Genomic DNA, 21,407 nt, shown 5'->3' with positions numbered 1-21,407 from the left:
CCACCCTCAGCACCCCTTAAGAGCGCGCGCGCGCCGGGCCCCCCTCCCTCTCGCCTGCCCGCCCTTTTTCTCCCCCTCAGCCGCCTCGCGAGCGCGCGCGCAGCCCAGCGCCCCGCCCCTCCCCCCCGCCGCCAAAACCGCGCCCGAGTAACGGTCGGCCGCGCGCGCTCCCGTCTGCCTCCTCCCGCTCGCTCCCGCTCTCTGCCCCCCCCCCCCGCCGCGGCCGCTGTTGTCCTCTGCCGCCGCCGCCCCCCTCGACTTCCTCGCGCGCGCGCGCCTGCCGGGAGCGCCCCTTGCCTTGTTTCCCCCTCGGAGGAAGATGAAGGAGATGAAGCAGAGGAGGAAGAAGGAGCGCACGTGGGCCGAGGCCGCCCGCCTGGTGAGAAAGTGGGGAGGGGGAAGAATAAGCCCCTCGCGTGGGGGGGGGCTGTTATGGGGCGGAGGGCTCTTCCTTCCCTTTGTCACTGTGTGGGGCGGGGAGGGAGGAGCTGCTTCCCCATGGAAAGGGTCCTCCTCACCTTTTCCAGGTGGGAGAGCTACGTGGGCACAACTCCCCCTCCCCTCTCCCAGGTGACCCCCGTGGGGTGTCATAGAAGCACCTCCACGAGGATGGGCGTAAGAACGAGGGTAAGGCCATGCAGGAGGTTCAAAACTTGAAATTCCCCCCAGTTCGGTCCTTGGGGCTCTTAGGCCCTGCACAGGATACACAAAGTGGAGGTGGGAAACGTGTGAAGCCCTCCAGGTGATGCTGGACTACAACTCCCATCATCCCCTGACCGTATTGGCAGTGGGAGTTCAACAGCAGTTGGAGGGCCTTGAGTTTCCCCATTCCCCTCATGCAGAATCTCTGTCTTAAGGATGCCAGAAGAGCCCGGCTGCTGGGTGAGGCCAAAGATTTGTCTAGTCCACCATCCTGTTCTCACAGTGACCAACCAGTCCCCTTGGCAGTAAGTCCGCACAGAGAACCAGAATGCATCTGTGCTCTCCTGCATGTAATTCTTAACAGCTGGTATTGAGAGGCAGAGAGGCATGCTGCATCTGACAGTGGAAGGAGAACATAACGCTCCTGCATAGTAGCTATAGATATCCTTGTGTTCCATGAATTTTTCTAATCCACCATTAAAGCCACCCAGGCTGGTGGCCATGCTTTGGTAAGAAGTGTCATAGTTCTGTGAAAAAGGACTTTCTTTTCTCTTGACCTTTCAACTTCATTGGATTGCCACATGCTCTAGTGTTATGAGAGAGGGGTAAAAGCTTTTTATAAAGTTCTGAAATGCCCCAACTTGACTTTTCTCCAAACTAAAAAGTCCCAAATGATGTAACCTTTTCTCATAGGAGAGCTGCTGCAGACCCCAGTCATTTTTACTGCTTCCTTCTGAAGTGAAATTACTATACACAATATTCCAAATGTGGTCACATGTCCAAGGTGCTCACATTTATGTTTGTGTGAAGGCTGTGCTAGTAGTAGACAAGTTCATCTACAAACAAATGACAGTTGCTTCAGTCTCCCTAGAATAGGGAGAAACACAATACAGTGGCACCTTGGTTTTCAAACGTCTCTGTTGATGAACATTTCGGTTTTTGAATGCTGTAAACATGGAAGTAAATGGTTTGGTTTTAGAACATGCCTCAGAAGTCGAACTTGCCACGTGGCTTCCGTTTTGGGGTTTTTTGTTTTCGAACATTTCAGAACTCAAACGGTCTTCCAGAACAGATTACGTTCGAAAACCAAGGTACCACTGTAATAATATTTAGAGGGGTAGCCATGTTACAACACAAACATAGCCATGTCTACTCAGAATTAAGCCCCATTGAATTCAGTAGGACTTACTCTAATGTAAGTGGGGTTAGTATTGAAATCACTAGGATACAGCCGCCTTGTGGGTAACTGATGAAATGGGTCACAAGACTGAGTGTTTTTACAATAATATTCTTCACATTTGTATAATGCTTTCAAATGTTCAAAATGATTCATATGCCTATAATGTAAGTTAGTGTTTTCCCCAGATGGACAGGGTTAAGGCTGAGATAGACGTGTGTCTGTGACCAACTTTTAAGTTCATTGCACACTTGAGATTCAAACCCAAGGACTTGCATATTTGTAGCTCAACCTCATACCTACTGCAGCACACCAGCTTTGCAATAAGGATCCTTTAATGGGAAGAGAGGAGCCCGTCAGGAAATAATGAAGCATTGGACTGGAATTCCATTTTGTGTGTTTAGAAATTTTTCAATGCAACAGGGATTTATACTTCATTCATTCTCCATAGAGCACTCCCTCAGGATGCAAGAAATTTGAGAGCTTGTCCTACAATTTATACTTATGTCATGGGGCTTGGAATGAGTTACACGGAAATTGTCTGAAGCATAGTATATGGTTGCACAGTTCTTTCCACATTAGAGGCAATATACAATGTGGTAGAATAAACTTTTTTTGGAAAGATTGCTTCTGGATCAGGGTATGAAAATGAATTTCCAAGCTCAGAGTTAGTCACCTCTGTTTTCCTGATATATACTTGTCTATGTGTGAGTAAAGAGTCATTTCTGTTTAAGTTCATTCATGTTGGCATAAGCATGTCAGATACAGTGGTACCTCGGGTTACATACGCTTCAGGTTACATATGCTTCAGGTTACAGACTCCGCTAACCCAGAAATAGTGCCTTGGGTTAAGAACTTTGCTTCAGGATGAGAACAGAAATCGTGCAGCGGCGGCGCGGCAGCAGTGGAAGGCCCCATTAGCTAAAGTGGTGCTTCAGGTTAAGAACAGTTTCAGGTTAAGAACGGACCTCCGGAATGAATTAAGTACGTAACCAGAGGTACCACTGTATATCTGTGTTGCCTATGATAGGGACTTTTAGTACCATGATAACACTGTTACTGTATTGTATATTGACTCAAAGAATGCCAGGTGTCTTTCTAGATGGAGGTTATTTCTCACTTCATTAGACATACCTCTACCTGTGACATACATGCGATGGAAAGAGAAGCTAAAATGCTACTGCCAGGTTTATCTAGAGCAGGGATCAGCAAGGTTTACCGGCCATGGGCTGGATCACTCCCACGGAGATCGTCCGTGGGCCGGATTGGCGCAGTGTGATGCCAGAAAGCGCATCTGCGCATGTCCGTGGCGCCGGAAATTGCTTTGCGCATGCCCAGACGCCAAAAATCACGCCTGTGCAAAAGCGATTTTCGCGTCTGGACATGCCCAGATGTGATTTCCGGTATCTGCACTTGCGCAGATGTGATTTCCAGTGCTGCTCGGAGAGTCGCTGCGCTGGTTTAGCGCTGCACGCGGGGGACTCACCAAGCGGGTGGCTTGGTTCGGGGGCAACTCGTGGGTCGGTAAAATGGTCTTTGTGAGCCGCATCTGGCCCATGGGCCACACGTTGTTGACCCCTGCTCTAGAGCAGTGTTTCCCAAACTTGGGTCTCCAGCTGTTTTTGGACTACAACTCCCATCATCCCTAGCTAGCAGGACCAGTGGTCAGGGACGATGGGAATTGTAGTCCAAAAAGAGCTGGGGACCCAAGTTTGGGAAACACTGCTCTAGAGGCAGGGACACTATCTCCTCCCCACACTATGTGTAAAGAGAAAAGTTTCTCCTATGTAGTAGTAATTGGTACACACATTGCAGATTTGAGGTAGGACTTGGGAATCTCTTACAGCTGTTTAATACATTTTTAAAAAGAAAACTCAATAAAGCTTGGGAAACTTTGTCTGCCCACTGGTTTTCATCTTCAGAATGACACGGGGACATCTGTTTCCACATTTTAAGCCTTGCAGCAAAGGGAGAAGAATTTTGCCTGCTGTTGTCATTTCCACATAAGATTCCACAGTGACAAGTTGCTGCAACGTCTGAGGCAGGAAGGCATCCCATGGAAATTGTTTCTTCTGCTCTGGATGTTCTCACGTTCTTAAGTTTCCCGTTGGCTGAAACAAGGAGGTGAAAGTATGGGCCACTATAGAGCATTGGTTCATTTCTGCCTAGTGCTATGCGTGGTAGAAGCTGGGAATCATATTCTCATGTCCAGTTGGGAAGGACTGCTTCTTAAAGCAGGATTGTGTTTTCCCCTTTTATGAGAATAGGTGATTTACCATTTATTCTCGCTCTCCTTCCATAAGAACTGTATTGAAATAGTCTGCCTGGCTCATACATTTTGGTTAGTTGAGGTAATTTTCACTGTCCTTTTTACAAAGGAGAAACCTTTAAAGATAGAGGAAGCAGCCACCTGTGCTCTTTTGCGCAGGGATAGATTTGTAACAAGGGTTTTAAAGGCCCACAGAAGGAGTTATTTTCCAGAAGAAAGTGACTTTTTAATTCCATTTTCTTGTTCACTGTGAGGGGTGTTCATGCAGGTGTGAGGGAGATACAAAGGTTTTCATTGATGGTTGAGAGAGTGAGAAGTGTAGACTCTTAGAGGCAAATGCATGTGTGTTCCCATTTATGGTGAGAAGTAGGCGTTCTTCCTGAGAAAGCTGCCAGCAGTTAGTAGATGCTGATTAAATTTCTCAATATCACTAAAATATATCGCCTCTAGGTATGGGCAGAATTTCTGGCTTGCTTTTTTAGAGGCTTAAGGAAACAATTTTGTGGTGTCATTAGAAGTAGATAAACTGGCAACCTTTCACCTCTGGAGTGGAGCCATGTTTTTGATAGCTTCAGTATTATACTTAACTTACCTAGGACTGACTTTTGACTAGGCATGTGTAGTACAGTCTGTAAGACTGCAGTGGTATAGACCTGGACTTAACCCCAATGGCACACAATGGGAGTTCTTCCAACTAAAAATGCATTGGATTTTGCTCCAAGAATCTGAAGCTTCTCTGCTTTAGTGTTTTCCAGCACTTCCTGAGATCAAACTGATTTGCATTCTGAGGAATGTTTCAGGAATTTACTGTGTGGTTACAGTTGCAAAAAAACCGCTTCTCCCTGCATGTGAATTGTGAAATCTTAAATGGAGGCATGTCCTTTCTTCTTTTTGGTTTGCACTTTAAAAATAACAAAGCCCATCCATTCTCCACTCCCAGTAATAAAAAAAGAGGTGTGGAGGAGGGGATATGCAGAATTGAAGCATAATTGTATCTATTTAGGGGACAAATTCCTCAGGTGGGCGTGTAAAACCTTCAATCAAAACTCTGATAAGACTTCCCTCCTCCACTCCAAACTAGAGATGAGCACTAACATTGCATACATCAGGGGTCGGCAAGGTTTACCTCTCCTGGGCCGGTTCACTCCAGCGGAGATTCCTCTGTGGGCCGGATCACGCAATTTCCATTGTCGGCGTCTGTGCAGACATGTTTTTCGGCGTCAGTGCATGCGCAGACGCAATTTCCAGTGCCATGGAAGCGAGTCCCTGCACCAGTTTAGTGCAGCATGTGGGGACTCGCCGAGCAGGTGGCTTGGTTCGGAGGTAGCTCGTGGGCCAGTTAAATGACCCCCGTGGGCTGCTTGTGGCCCATGGGCCTTAGGTTGCCAACCCCTGGCATACACCATGCTCAGTTATTTGCAGGCTGGATCATGCAGCCATCTGCTTTTACTGTGCTGTTTTCAGAGGCTGGGTTCAGGAAGTAATGTTTCCCTTGTACTTAAAAAAATTTACGTTGAGTAGGGCAAGTTGTATGTGGCTGTAGTCTGGATGATCTGTCTTCCATATTATTGACTGAGGATGAAACTTTTCAGTTTTAGTTGTTGGTTTCTTTTCTTGGACAATATTCACCCACTGCTCGACTGTCTAGTACAGAAGTGTGCACAGTCGCACCTTGGTTTTCAAACAGTTTAGTTCTCTAATGTTTTGGCTCCTGAACGCCACAAACCCAGAAGTGACTGTTCCGGTTTGCGGACTATTTTTGGAAGTTGAACATCTGACGGGGCTTCCGCGGCTTCCAATTGGCTGCAGGAGCTTCCTGTAACCAATCAGAAGCCATGCTTTGGTTTCCGAACATTTTGGATGTCGAATGGACTTCTGGAACGGATTCCATTCGACTTCCAAGGTAGTACTGTACTTGTTTAGCTGTGTTCAAGTTTAGTACAGTGGTACCTCGGGTTACAGACGCTTCAGGTTACAGACTCTGCTAACCCAGAAATAGTACCTCGGGTTAAGAACTTTGCTTTAGGATGAGAACAGAAATCGCGCGGCTGCGGCAGCAGCGGGAGGCCCCATTAGCTAAAGTGGTACCTCAGGTTAATAACAGTTTCAGGTTAAGAATGGATCTCCAGAACGAATTAAGCTCTTAATCCGAGGTTCCACTGTATTTAGTGCAAGAGCATTCATACAGTGATACTTATTCTGTCCACAGGGGCCACAAAAATGCCAGTGGCAGGCATGCACTTAATTCTGGAAATTGCTACCTGATGTTTCCATGGATGCCCAGTATAAAGTGAGATCTTGTCTCCTTTTGTATCAAGCACAAGAGATTGTGGTCCCCTTCCAACATCTTATGGCATGTGGAAGAACTTTTGCCCCTTACTTCATGCCAGTTTTTGCAGGAAAAGCAGTGGGAGTATGTCAGGGAACTGACATCGGAGCCAGAGGTGGAGGCAAGGCTCCCAAGCGATGCCGGAGAAGGGCCCAGCAGCGAGAGAGGGAGCTCATCGGCTGGGGAAGGAAATCAGCGTAACACCAGGGAGGCAGATGGGGGAATCGGCGAGGGGGCTCCAGGACTCTTCGCTGGAGACCAGCGGGAAGAGCACGGGTCCTCCGCTACCCACACCCACCCTGCGCAGAAGACTTCCACGCAGGGAAAGTAGGCGTAGACTTGGCGTCAAAGAACTTCTTTGCTGGAAGAAGTTCAAGAAACGCCCACTGACGGATACTGCTAGCGACTGAAACAGCCACGAAGTGAAGGGCTGTCCAGCCAGGAAAGGTTTAACCAGGCAACCTAGCCAGGAGTGGTGGCAACTTATGCACGAGCAACCCCATATAACCATTACAGAGTATTACTGACCTTCCCCCATGCTTGTGAGTACCTCTTGCTTTAGTCCTTGCATTAGGCAATTCCAGGCATTAGCTGGAGACTCTCATGATGCTTTGGACAAATGAGCTGCATCTATCAGAGCGCTTGGAGGGAGGGGGGGAGACACACAGTGATGATGGTAACCAAAATTTTTGTCCAGCTCTGAAACTCTGCTAAAGTTTTTAGACTTACGCTTTTCTTATAAGAATATATATGCCTGCCACTGAAGTTCTTCAGTGAGTTCTTTTTACTCCTACCAAGCATGATAACCATCTTGATGTAGTGGAGAGTCCATAGAATTTGCACTCGGGAGGCCTGGGTTCAACTTTCCACTGGGCACCTCACTCTTATTCTAGAACAGCTACTGTTTCTTAGTTCTGTACTTCACTTCCTAAAATAGTTTAGCATCCACAGCATATAGCTGGCAATTGTTCAGCTTCATGAAGATGTTAACCCAGTGTGTGGTAACTGCAGAAAGGGCAAATTCTATGCTAGGGGTCGTTAGAAAAAGAGTTGAAAATTACAGGGGTACCTTGGGTTACAGACACTTCACTAACCCAGAAATAGTACCTCGGGTTAAGAACTTTGCTTCAGGATAAGAACAGAAATCGTGCAGCAGCGGGAGGCCCCATTATCTAAAGTGGTGCTTCAGGTTAAGAACAGTTTCAGGTTAAGAACGGATCTCCGGAAGGAATTAAGTTCTTAACCTGAGGTACCACTGTATATCACGATAGCTGAAATAATGAAGGAGCTACGCAGAGGCGAAAGCAGCATGTCTTGGCAACTGCTACTACTTAGGGGTCTAAAACTGATAAATGATACTTTGATCAGTGACCTCATGGTGATTGCCAGCTGTAGGCAAGTCAAAATGCATCCAAATGAGACTTTTGCTTTTGGGCTTGGCTACCAAGTGATGGTATATGCCCCCCCCCCCCCATATACATAAAAATTCTTAGAAGTAAATGAAAATTGCTTGTTGTTGTTGTTTAGTCGTTTAGTCGTGTCCGATTCTTCGTGACCCCCTGGACCAGAGCACACCAGGCACTCCTGTCTTCCACTGCCTCCTGCAGTTTGGTCAGACTCATGCTGGTGGTTGTATTTGACTGAGTTATTGATAGGACTAGGAAATTCAGAAACTCTGTCAGGCTTCTAGAGTTTGGGCGGGTAGAGTTCCTTACTGTTTGTCATTCTCTTCAGGTGCAGAGTGATACTGAGCATCAAGGCAGCTTTGCTTAGACGCTTCCATCTGTATTTTATACACTGATTCTCATCTTTGTGGGTCAAACACTTTGCTTGGACACCTGGCATATGTTGCCGCTTAACCACTATCTAATGCCAGCAGCATTCAAATAAAGCTATCAGGTGATACCAAGAGGACAGGGGCAAGGTTGCAGGGAATATAGTCACCCACCTTGACCTTGAAAATACTGAGATTGAATGGGTGATAAGTCCCTATGTGCACCTCAGCCCCCTTGCTCATCTTGCCCATGCCTTGTAGTCCTCTTAATGTCACAGCAGCAATCTTCTTGTGAGAAGACTTTGCTTTCCCTTTCTCTGCGAGTGAACTTGCTTATCAGACCAGTATTGCTTTTTCCCGCTTTTGTCTGGAGGCTTCTTAATATGTATGGAGCATCATTACCTTTCTGTTTCTGGTTTGTCGCTGGCTCAACCTCAGGTTAGATTATCTGCTTAAAGGCTTTCTGCCCCACACCTGCTTTGTGGGTTGCTTTCAAGCCGACTGCAAACCCATTCAAAACAGGTCTTTGTATAAGACCTATGTTTTTTGCACATACCTCCTCATAGGTTTTGAAAGGTCTTCTTCGTTTCCCCTGGGGGCCTTATACATTCTATGCACGCAGCTTCTAAGAAAAGTATTTTAAATACACACAGTTGGAATGATACTCAGCACATGCCAAAGTCAAACTGCTAATCTTGGTAGCAAACTATCTGGAGGAGCTGCAGCCCAGGATCCCCTGGTGTTTGGATCATCGTAAACTGAAAATATTTTCAGGCAGTACTTCCGGCTCTGCCCTGTTTTTAAGTTATTTCCCTTACACAGTGATCAAAGAACTGCTTCAGAAAGTTCTTTGTGAAGATAACATGTGGTCTGAAAAGCCAACAGGGGGGCTAGTTTCATATTTATATGCCATTTGTTTATGGGATAAGGGGTTTGCGTTGTTTTTTTAATGCATTTTGTGTTCTCATTTTGTATTTTTATGTTGTGAACTGCCCTGCGATTTTCGGATGAAGGGCAGTGTACGCATTCATTCAATAAATAATAATAATAAAATCTGATATCAAGAGAAGAAATCTCATAGAAATCTCAGAACTCTTGTGATTTGTTAAACAACTGCTTTCTTCCTTTGTAGTGTTTTACCCTTTCAGATGTGATGTGTACTATAGTAAACTTTAGAGATCAATCTACCAAGCCCTTTTTCTGAGCATTCATTTTCATTGAGGCATCCACAAGATATTTGTGGCTGGTTTCCTGTGATTTTTATGACTTCCAGTAGACTTATTCACACGCTCATAGGTATTGTGTGCACTACTTGTAATACTGGTGAAGGTAGCTAGCAATCATTACAATTTCTGGCGAAATTGTGCCCCTTGGGAACATCCTTCTATAGCTTGGTGTTTTTCTTCATGCTTTGTTTTTGCCCTGTAGCATGACATGCTTTATATTTAATTTGAATTCTCAAGTTCTACTTAATCTCACATGTAACTGTTAGAGAACTGGGTTCATGTGATCCATTGATGTGCAGCTGCAAGCTACATTTCTTTCTGGGTTAATGTTCTATGTGTGATTTGTGTCAAAGGTGTCCAAGTGTCTTACCATGTCAGAGCTTAACCCTTCCACCTGGATCTTACTTCCTTTTTTCACTGATGAAGGCTACCTCTTTCTGAAAAGTGCCCTGGAGTCACTCTTTATCCTTTAAGGAGGCTGGATCACTTAAGTCTGTGTTAGTAGTTGTCTTTGTTCAGAATTAGAATGGCTTTCCTCAGTGCCTTGTGGCTTAGCACCTTCTTTTAGATCACTTGTTTAGATTCCCTGGGAGCTTCTATTAACTTTAGGTGTGTGTTTCACAGTTTCCATTTCCTAGTCTTGCGCCAAATAACTTTATAATTCACAGCTCTTGGACTATCACGTACTGAGAAATGCAGAGCTGAGGGCTATGGATATAATTTGCTTTTACCTTTCCTAGGACATGTTGGCAGATTCTCGGTTGCGTGACAGCAGGATGTGTGGTTCAGGTTGATCTTTCTCTTTGTGGAGGTGGAGATTCACTGGTGGCTACTGACCTGCATTCCTTTCCAACAGAGATGCCCCATTGATGCTGTTTCACCTCTTCAACTGGCCTGCAGCTGCTACTCCCTTGGCACAGCTTTGCAGGAACTCCATTCTTTATGTTCTCACATGCACACAACAATTAGTGTTACCAACTTGTCCTTTTAGTGAGACTGTAAGTGAAAATTGTGGGCCTCAAACTCCTTATTTCAGCACTCTATATTTTTGAGAGTACCAGTAGGCTGAAATAAGAGCTTTAGGTTACACAATGGAATTTATTTCAATAACATGTATAGTAGCTTACAGAACATCCATGAGGTCATCTCTTTTTCCATTATCGTGTTTGTATAATTTGACATGATACTTTTATCTGGAAGAAGAGTGTGCTTGATCAAAAGTAGGGGGTCCCCTTCTCAGCACAGGTTTGTTTCAGCGTCTTTGAAAGGAGATGCTGAGAAATTCCAAATGTGTCTCAAGAAAAGCTTTAGAAGTCGACTTCTAACTTGAACTGAAGAGCTTATATCTTTTAAGCCAGAGCTGGAGGCTTCTTATCATTGCTGCTGTCAAAATATTATCCCGTGTACTTTTGAAAATCTCGCCTTCACAGTATCTTGTAGCTATGATATGCCTTCTTACACTGTATACATTTTTTGAAAAAGGGCACTGAAATAAAAGTGCAACCTTTCATGGTCATGGTCCAGTCTGTGGTTGTGTGTTGGCGAGTCAATTGTTTCACCAGGGGACATTGACAGTTTCATAGTCTGAGAGGTATACACCTGTTCATCCAGTGTACTAGCAACTCTGTGATTTTTAGGGCCAGAGTTGATCTGTCCAGGAGGGCAAATAGTATCTTGAAGGAAAGCAATTTATATTGGGAAAAGAAGCGGGGGGGGGGGGTATAAACAACCCCCTCCAAACACCTTGGCCCTGCTTAAGTTGAAGAACTCCCTCCCCACAGAGTGCAGGACCTTCAGTATATGGCTTGCAGCAAATGCTGAGGACACGCCTCTTTACTCTGGTTTTGACACTTGCGGTTTATATTTTAAGGATGCACCTTATTTCTGTAATTGCAAGTTGCTTTAAACTGTTTTTAATAATGTGTAACCTGCCCTGGGACCTTAAGGTGAACATTGGGTAATGAATTATATATATTTTTAATAAGAATAGCTTCCACTGCCAACTGAATACTTTTTTATTCTGGCAGGCATTTAATTGATGTTTTGTTTTATAGTTTGTTTTATAATTTTTTTAAAAATCTATTTTTTGTACTGTAAAGACTATTGTAGTTAAGCAGTGTGTAAGTTGCTTAAATAAATACCATATTTTTCTGTGTACAAGACGAGGAATTTATATTTTAAAAATTATGTTAAAAATTGAGGGTCGTCTTATACATGGATAGTGCAGTGTGGGGACGGGTGATTGGTTCCTGCCATGAGCAGCAGATTGCTATCTGCGATTGGACGGATGATTGATGGTCGCGGCAATGGCTGTTGTTGATTTGCTTCCACTGCGGCAATTGGGTGGGCTATTGGCAGGTGCTGTTGGTGACTGGGCAGATGATTGGTGGCTTCGGCAACGTGTGATATTGTCTGCGGTTGTCTTTGGGATTTTCGGCAATCCCTCTTAAAAAAACGCAACAACTCTGGGCATTCCCCTTCAAAAAAAGCTCAACAACTTTGTAGTCCCCCAAAATAGGGGGCGTCTTATACATGGAAAAATATGGTACACCCACACACCAGTGACTGCTTTTAAAATAGATCCGCAGATGCAATCCTGTCTCATTGAGCTTGGCCCTTCAGCACTGGATGAAATCTTGCCAAGCGACTCATTTCATTTTGAGTCAGCATGGGCTTGCATTGGGAATGTTATGGCCTGAAAAATCCATGTTCGATAGCTTTGTAGAAAGGCTAGGCCAGATTCTCTAACCCTTTATCTTCAGTTTGAATGCCTTAGGCTTGGGGTTTACATGCTAAGCTTGAACTGTTTATTTATCTTTTCAGGTGCTGGAAAACTACTCTGATGGACCCATGACCCCAAAACAAATTTTGCAGGTCATAGAAACAGAAGGCCTAAAGGAAATGAGGTTGGTAGTGTTCTTCGTGTTCAAGTTAAAAGTATGGTGTAGGATGAAGTTGACTTCTTTATTTCCTCTAGTGCACCTCTTCCTTGCCTTTAAAAAACTGAATTTGGTCTGAAAATTTTCCATGTCATACTTTAGATTCAATAGGTGGATTTCCTGGATCTGTTCGAGAATTATTTTATTATTATTTTTTCAATTTATACACCGCCCTATACCCAGAAGTCTCAGGGCGGTTCACAAACAAGACCACATATAAAATCAAACCGAAAACAATGACCCAATAGCCCTGCATAATCCAGGCATGTCCAAAGTCTGTTTGGGGAGCCTAATCCAACCCCTAAAAAACCCTCAAGAACTTCAATACTAAAGAAAGCTCAACAAGTTCAACCTTAAATAAAGTTTAACAACTTCAATCCTAAAAAAAAAGGCCAACAACTTTGGTCGGCCTGGGCCTCTGAAAAAAAGTTTGGACACCACTGGAATCCCATGCAATGCATAGGCTGAATTGCAAGCACTCCCCCCCCCCCCAAAAAAAAACACACACAAAGCAGTTACTTGTGGAATTGTCCCAGACATGATGAGCAGGTGAATTTGACAAGGCTAAATGTCATGTTTAAACCCAATGGAGTTAGTTATATCATGCTGTTGTAAAATTATAACAGAGACCTTGTACTTTGATGGCTCTTAACCGTTTTTGTCCATCGGGGTGTTTGTTAGGTTGTATGATCATTGTTGCTCTTTTTCACCATGTGAGCCTTTTTCCAAGGGATTGTGGAACAGCCTCATTACTCTGCTGCTGGAAGAGCAGCACCGGTTGCTGGTTTGATACTAGACTAGGTTCAAGGTACTTGTGTTAATTCACAAAGCCCTAAATAACTTGGGCCTGAAGTATGTTACGCACTGTCTGATTTCTTACATTCCACCTTGATCGCTGAGATCCTCTGATGGGACACTTCTGATGGCTCCCCACATGGCCCCTGAGGTTTGGCCGGCTGTAACTAGAGACCAGGCCCTGCCCTGTGGAACTCCCTGCCAGTAGAGGTTCATTAGGAACCACATCTTCATTCGGACATCGTTTGAAAGCTATATTGTTTAGACAGGCTTTTATAACATGAGTTTTCTTTGTTAATCAGTGTTTATTGATTCTCATCAATAAATGTTGTACTGTGCCTTGAAATAGTTCTGTAAAAGTATGGATTTTAATATGTAAATAAATAAATTTATCCCCCCTCCCTCCTGAGTATAAAGTGTGTTACCAAGGCAAGAGCAAACAAGCTCATTATTATCATCATCATCATGATCATCATCGTCGTCGTCATCATTTATATACTGCCCTTCATCAAAAGATCTCATGGTGGTTTAGGTAGAGATCTGAGCCCCTACATTTATCCATGTGCATTTTATTGTTGAGTTAAAGATATACTACAAACGGAGGGAGGAATTCAACACTGTGCTATTACAATTGTTCAGTCAGTGCAAGCTTTTCATCTTGTGGGAGGGCAGGGTGGGGAGTCCCATTTCACTAGCAGAACTTGTTTCACTGGCTTCTGCTAGTGCATCTGATTAGTTGAATCTGGCCCGTAGTATGTTTGGTACACTCTGACGCTGTGTTTTGGCCTGAGATTCAGTTATAAGACATTTCAGAAAATGTTCAGAGTACAATCTTTCATTTTGCAACACCTTTAACTGAGACAGGAGCTTAAATGCAGGAATGGAAGTGTAGACTTAATTAGATATACCTATAGTCTCCAGTTGCATTTAATAAGGAAGAGAGTTATTTGCAGATGAGAAAAATAATTTTATTTGCACTTCAGAAGTAAAGTGTCCCAAGCTGGCTATACCCTGTTACTGTTTTTTTGTCTGAAATAGCTTATCTCTCACCTGGAGTTTGAATATTTTGTGTTAATTCCATTCTGTTTTCTTTTGATACGTCATTTCCTCTCCACATGTCACCGGCATTGCTATGGAATCACTGCATGTCTACAGAAGGTAAATTACTTTCTAAATAAGGATGGGGCCTCTGCAAAAAATTGTCCTCAGGAATTTAAAACATTTCCTCCTGGATTTCATTTCATTTCAATTTATTTGCCACCCTGGTACAGATCACAACTAACTTTGCTGTTAATTCATTAGAAATGATAACTAGTTGTGCTTCTTTATCAGCTTAAATAATCTTACTGGCTCTTTATTTTGAAGGTGTGACATCTTTTCAAAGTAGCTGCATCTGACAGAGCACTTTACGGGAGGGGGCACGGTGATGATGGTGTAACATCTTTTCAAATTGCTTTTTTTTTTTCACCCAAAGAGCTCTGCTTTCTATGTTTTGTATTTTCTGTGAATGCTTCTCTGTAAAAGGGGCCCCAAAGAAGAACATTTCATCCATTGTTACCATGTTCACGAAGCCAAGGCAGTTTTGTGTTGGGATCCAGCATAGCTAAACATCATTATGTCTTCTCATTCTTTCCCAACGTTTGATATTCCTAAAGAGGCAAACACATATTTGCACCTCCTCCTTGCCTTTGGCATTCTGAAATAAAAGATCATGTTACAACACAGTATGGTTTAATTTAGTTTAGTTTAGGTAAGTTTAGTTCAGTTATTTATTTATACGCCACCTTTTCCCCTGATGGTACTCAAGGCAGTTTAGATTCTCCTTGTCTCCACATGCAACTGTGTTTGCAGTGATGCGAAAGCATGTGGAATAGAAGGTGTGTCTTGGGCTTTTCACTTAGGAGCCCAGCATGTAGGCATAGCCAGTGGCTTCTTCAAGGAGAAGCCCAAACCACACAAGTTTGGATGCCTCTCCCACTAAAAGCTGAAGGATCTCTCTTATTTCCAACAGCAGCCAGGGAAATATACTGGGGAGGAGTGAGGCGGCTTGTTCCTGAAAAATGTTTCTGCCCTTCACCATCTCCTGTTTAAAACAATATTTTAGAATCCTTATTGTAAAATTGGTCTTGACTCGACAATATAAAATTATTTGGCCAGAATTTAACTTCAGATTGCATTGCACACTTTTATGTTTCACAAAATAAAAAAAGCAGTAACTCTGGGCAAGTACTGAGGTATTTGGTTTGGTGGTGGTTATTCTGATCAGGGAGTTTGATGAAAACAATATGTTCTTTATGCCGTGCAGGCAGGCTGAAAGTGTCTTTTCAACACTGGGGTGTCTTGCCTTGCTGTGCTGGGTTGCGGTGGCTGAAGTAGCAGAGTTTCCATAATAATTTTCCTGTTAATTATAAAGCAATGTGTGTCTGAGCTGCCATATCCAAGGATGCATTTTCCCTTCCTTCCTTCCTTCCTTCCTTCCTTCAGTGGCACATCCCCGCTGGCCTGCCTGAATGCCATGCTCCATTCCAATTCAAGGAGCTGTGAGGGGCTTTTCTACAAACTCCCTGGGCGCATCAGCCTTTTCACCCTCAAGGTAAGACCAGATTGCTCTTCCTCCACACCAGAGATTTGGCAAAGGTTTAGCTAGCTGGCAAATATTGAATGAACACCTGACACATGATAGAATCTGATATCTGGACTTTCTGGCAAGCTGGGCTCACAGTCAAAGCTAACCTGCTATTCAGCTTACATATTCTAACCTGCTTACCTATTTTGACCTGCTATTCAGCTTATATAGCACTCATAAGATTTTTAAATATTTGAGCATTGGTGCCATAAGACCTACTAACCTGACACACAGCATGATGTTTTTTTTTCTAAAGCCGCTGCTTAAAGCAGCACTTTTAATCAAAGTGGATGGATCAAGATTAGTGTGTTTGCTAACCCATTAACTAGGTAATGAACATCAGGGTTCCCTTGGGTTCAGTATTGTCCCTGTGATTTTCCACTTTGATTCCTAAGGGGAAATTCACCAGAGCTTTGATTGGTCTTTCTAGAAAGATGCTGTGCAGTGGTCCCGGAACCTGTCAGCCCCTGAAGGAGAAGAGCTGGATGATGCTGCTGATGCCGAAAGCAGTGGCTCCAACGAAGCCAGCACTGTGAGCGGCGATAATGACAGTAAGCGCCTGCTTGGCCGAGTTTTTATTTAGTTAACAGAATCTGAATAACCCTCTCAGCAGTTTACAAAAAATTACTGATAAAAATCAGAAGCTAAAAACATTTACCCCAAAATGTCAAAATACAAACAGTCATCACAAGTTGAAATATACATTATAAACTAAAATGATGTGTGCTTCAGATAGAATTGTAGAGTTGGAAGGGACCCTGAGAGTTACCTAGTCTGAGTGGGCTTGCCTAAGTGAAGAAGTTTGGGGCAGGTGCCAAAAACATGCATTATTAATAATTTATTAATTAAAAATATTCATATACTGCTGCATCATAAAAGTTTATCACAGCAGTTTACAACAATATAAAATCATAAAACCGGACAATAATATCATGAAAAGTTAAAAGCAAAAAGAAATAAAAAACAAACATCATATCAACACACCATTTGTTGGGGGGTGTAAAGAGTAAGGTTACCGTAACTTCCGTCATAGAGCTTCAATATGTTGATGACATATTGGAAAATGTTGATCACTTTTCCTACCTGGGCAGTTATTTTTCCACAAGGGCCAACATGGGTGCTGAAATCCAGCATTGCCTGAGTTCTGTGAATGCGGCTTTCTCCCGATTGAAGTGCAGGGTGTTTGAGGACCGAGACATTCACAGGGAAACCAAAAAGCTCATTTACAAAGCTATTGTACTACCAACCTTACTGAACACTTGTGAAACATGGACCGCTTATAAACACCATCTCCAACTCCCTAAAAGTTTCTATCAACGGTGTCTCCCCAAAATTTTACATATACTTGGGAAGACAGGCGAACTAATATCAGTGTACTGGAAGAAGCAAAGATCACCAGTGTCGAAGCAACGATTCTTCAATGTCAGCTTCGTTGGACTGGTCATGTTCAGATGCCTGATTATCGTCTTCCAAAGCAACTACTCTATTCTGAACTTAAAAATGGAAAGCATAATGCTGGTGGTCAACAAAAGAGGTTAAAAGACTCTCTCAAGGCAAATCTTAAAAAATGTAGTATAAGCACTGACAACTGGGAAACACTGGCCTGCAAGCGCTCCAGTTGGAGAACAGCCTTTACCAAAGGTGTCATGGACTTTGAAGATGTTCGAACTCAGGACGAAAGGGAGAAACATGCTAAGAGGATGGCACGTTCGGCAAACCCTCACCGGGATCAACTCCTGCCTGGAAACCTATGTCCCCACTGTGGAAGGATGTGTGGATCCAGAATTGGACTCTGCAGTCACTTACGGACACACCGTTAAGACTGTGTTCATGGAAGACAATCTTACTTAGCTACGAGGGATCGCCAGAGAAGATGACTCTTAATTGGCTGCCTAGGCCTGGCAGAAGAGAAAAGTTTCCAGCAAGCATTTAAAAGTTGGCAACAACAGAATACCAGCAAAGTGTTCCACAGGACTGGGCCAATGACACTAAAGGCTGTTTTTCCACTGTTGTCAAATAAGCCTCACCAACTGGGGGAGCCTGCCTGGTTTCAGTAGGCAGGAAGTTCCAGACTGTAGTTGCTGCCATGTTTGAAATATAATTCCTTTCAAGTGGAGACTGAGTGGCACTTGTAAAATGTCAGTTCTACAGATCAAGGTGGTTGAGTGGGCATATGTGAGGTAAGGTGAACCTTCAAGTAAACGAGTCCCAAGTTGATATGGGTTTTATATACCAATAGTAACACCTTGAATTGTTCCACTTACAGATTGGCAGCCAGTGCAGATCTTTTAAGCAGAGGTGTAATTGTCATTAATTCTACTCATATTGATCCAGAGCAGAACTCCAGTGTATAGTTAGCAGAGTGAAAGCTTAAACACGTTGCAGAATTCGCAAAAAAATAGATCAGAGGCAATTAGTATTTAATCCATCAGAGCTTTACTTCTACTGAAGGCAAATGAGCGTAATGGTCACAAATCCAATACATTCAGGACTGGCCCTGTCCATAAGAAATCCAGTTGCAGCAGACTTAAGTTTACAATAAATTATAAGAAGACTAAACCCTTAACACTATATACAGAACACCACACCAGAAGGAAAAAGAGGTAGAAAAGAGTGAAACCCAGGCTCCTCCTGGCCTTATTATTATAGTCAGCATGACATTGACAGAAAGAGAGAACCAGTTTTAGCCATCTGTACTCAGTTTCTCTGAGGGAATAACCCAAACATCATGAACCTTCTGCTTGTCTCTTTCACGCAGAGAAGCTTCCAGAAGCCTCTTGGATTAATTAGAATAGGAAAGATCTCTACACATCAGATCAATACTTTCTGTACCAAAAAAATGCAAACTGACAGTAATATGCTGACAGGGGTTTCACTCCTGTGAGCAATCACACTGCAGCATTCTGCACAAGTTGCACAAGGAGAGCCCCACCTTGCTGTAATCCAGGCCTGGATTCACCAATGCCTGGATTACCATGGTCAAGCTGTCTCCGTCCAGGAGTGTTGCTGTACCAGCTTCATCTGGCGAAAGGCACTCCTTGCCACCGAGATTACCTGAGTCTCCAGTGATGAAGCTGGATCCAGAACTGCTTACCTGCTTGTTCAGCGGAAGTGCAGCCCTGTCAAGGGCAGACAATTGGCCAACCCTGAGCTGCTTGTTTCTTCCACCAATGTTGATGGGATGATCTTTTTTTCTTTTCAGTATCTCTAGATGAAACCTCCTCAAGCGCCTCTTGTTCCACGGAGCCTCAGAGCAAGAATGTACCTGCTGTTCGGGAGAGCCATAGAGCAGCCTCACAGGTAGAATGGGGGCATTTGACTGGGGACTTGTGGGGCAAAGCAGAAGGATAGCAATGCATATAAACCTTTTAAGTAAAAGAAGAAGTAAAAATAAAAGAAGGGCTCAACAGAGCTCTGGTGGGGTAGAAGGAGAAACCTGCAGCTGCACAGGTTGACCCACCGTGGCAGTTCTTCAGCAAAAGTCTCTCCTTCAGTGGCTGCTATCCTCGATGGCTGAGTTCTGCCTCCACAATTGGAGGCAGAGTGCTTCTAAACACCAGTTGTTGGGATTCACAAGTAGGGAGACTGCCCTTGCAAGATTGGGCAGGCAGACTAGAATTGCTGCATTGAAGGGCCACATAAATCACCTATTCCAGGTAGGTCTGTCCAGATTTTTGCTGAAGGAATCCAATTATGTAGATTTGGCAATTCGTCCAAGTATATCCCTCCCCTCCCACCACTTACTGACTTGGCCAAATTACTTCAAAAAGGAGTGTCGCTTGGCTCTTTAGGAATGAAACACAATAGGAAGTTTACAGTTTGTGTACGGTCTGCACTGTGACTTCTTCAGAATGTTCATCTGGCTGCTTATGTGCTCAAGGACTAACCAATTAACCATGTACAGTGGTACCTCGGGTTACATACGCTTCAGGTTACATACGCTTCAGGTTACAGACTCCGCTAACCCAGAAATAGTGCTTCAGGTTAAGAACTTTGTTTCAGGATGAGAACAGAAATCATGCTCCGGCGGTGTAGCGGCAGCAGGAGGCCCCATTAGCTAAAGTGGTGCTTCAGGTTAAGAACAGTTTCAGGTTAAGAACGGACCTCCGGAACGAATTAAGTACTTAACCCAAGGTACCACTGTAGGTGTGTTTTGGATTGAAGCAGAGTCACTGTGATTGGGGAATTCAACTTTGAATTAGCTTACCCAGGTACACTACCTTAGGGCTTAACCAGCAGTTAGACTCTTTACTTTGCTTCCTGACTTGTTTTGCCTCTAGCCTTTAATATAAACCTGCCTTTCTAAATACATAAATTGGCCTTTTGCCTTGTCCTCAGTGAATATTGCAGATATTTGTGCTATGAATATGCCTTAGAATCTTAAGAGTTGAAGGGAGACATTGCAGGCCACATGGACTGATCTCTTCCCGGCTCAGTGCAGGAACTCTGGAGCCGAACAGCCCAAAGAGGTGGGGGCCTCCAGTAAGGAAGGGAGAGGTGTCATTGCCAAGCCTGTTGCTTTAGCCTAAACTAGGGGTCAGCAAAGTTTTTCAGCAGGAGGCCAGTCCACTGTCCCTCAGACCTTGTGGGGGGCCGGGCTATATTTGGGGGGGGGAATGAATGAATTCCTATGCCCCGCAAATAACCCAGAGATGCATTTTAAATGTAAAAACACCAGGCAGGCCCCACAAATAACCCAGAGATGCATTTTAAATAAAAGGACACATTCTATTCATGTAAAAACACGCTGATTCCTGGACCATCCGTGGGCTGGATTAAGAAGGCGATTGGGCCGGATTCGGTCCCCAGGCCTTAGTTTGCCCTACCCATGGCCTAAACTGATACTTCCTCACCAGCGCTGTCTTTCTTTTGGTCTTTTCTGGGATACAGGCAAGCAAACAGAAGAAAAAGACAGGAGTAATGCTTCCTCGTGTAGTTTTGACGCCTCTGAAAGTAAATGGTGCTCATATGGAAACTTCTTCAGGTGAGCCAACTCCCCACCCCCATTGACTTTGCACATCTACATGAGCTCTCCAGTACCAAACCCCTATCTGGCACCTCTCACAAGAGCTTCCGAGTGCCATGCACAACAGAGATTCTTTGGCACTTTTTAGGTCTGCTAGGGCTCTGTGCTACACATTGTACGTTGTTCCAAATACAGCTCACTGGGAAATTGGTTTAAATTGTCTCCTAGGCTTTGAGTTCCATCCCTGGCTTCATTTAACACTATTATTTTAACAGAAGAGAAGAAAGCAATAGCTACAGCAGCCACCACCCGGCCTCTGCAGTTGTAGATATTTGTAGGGCCTCAGCGTGAGTAGCCTTTGTTCAGATCCTTGTTCATGGAACATTCTTGGGTTGTTGTTTTTTAGTAGATCATTTTTATTAAATTTGCAAGAATATAGAAATACAAAAAATCCACAAAAATGAGATGGCAAAAAGATGGTTAGCAGATTAAAATCTTGTACCTTCATCTGCCTCATAGCATTGTTGCATGGAAAAATTAGAGACATTTCTACTCTAAAATAATAATATTTTTTATTTATTAAATTTATATACTACCTTTCATCCAAGGATTACTGGAGTGATTTGCAGTATAAAAACCATCAATATTACCATCATCAAACCAT

At 43.8% G+C, this 21,407-nt stretch overlaps 1 protein-coding gene and 1 long non-coding RNA gene across 3 annotated transcripts in view; one reads left to right on the top strand and one right to left on the bottom strand.

Moving 5' to 3' along the window:
- Positions 1 to 21,407, top strand: part of ASXL1 (ASXL transcriptional regulator 1) — a 31,954-nt gene continuing 10,547 nt past the window's right edge. For both annotated transcript variants that reach the window (XM_083744104.1, XM_083744103.1), the window contains exons 1-6: positions 1 to 379; positions 12,241 to 12,323; positions 15,636 to 15,744; positions 16,208 to 16,328; positions 18,980 to 19,077; positions 20,668 to 20,761. In XM_083744104.1, the coding sequence (XP_083600230.1) occupies positions 320 to 379; positions 12,241 to 12,323; positions 15,636 to 15,744; positions 16,208 to 16,328; positions 18,980 to 19,077; positions 20,668 to 20,761 (565 nt within the window). In that variant the 5' untranslated portion in view covers positions 1 to 319. The remainder of the gene's footprint in view (positions 380 to 12,240; positions 12,324 to 15,635; positions 15,745 to 16,207; positions 16,329 to 18,979; positions 19,078 to 20,667; positions 20,762 to 21,407) is intronic.
- Positions 16,494 to 20,741, bottom strand: LOC310847248. The gene is made up of 3 exons (XR_014565723.1): positions 20,604 to 20,741; positions 20,059 to 20,295; positions 16,494 to 20,004 (listed from the first exon to the last, which is right to left on the bottom strand). It is a non-coding gene; the product is annotated as an uncharacterized lncRNA (long non-coding RNA).

The sequence above is a fragment of the Podarcis gaigeae genome, assembly GCF_964106915.1.
Source record: "Podarcis gaigeae genome assembly, chromosome: 6".
Taxonomy (NCBI): Eukaryota; Metazoa; Chordata; class Lepidosauria; order Squamata; family Lacertidae; genus Podarcis; species Podarcis gaigeae.
This window is presented reverse-complemented; position numbering and strand designations above follow the sequence as displayed.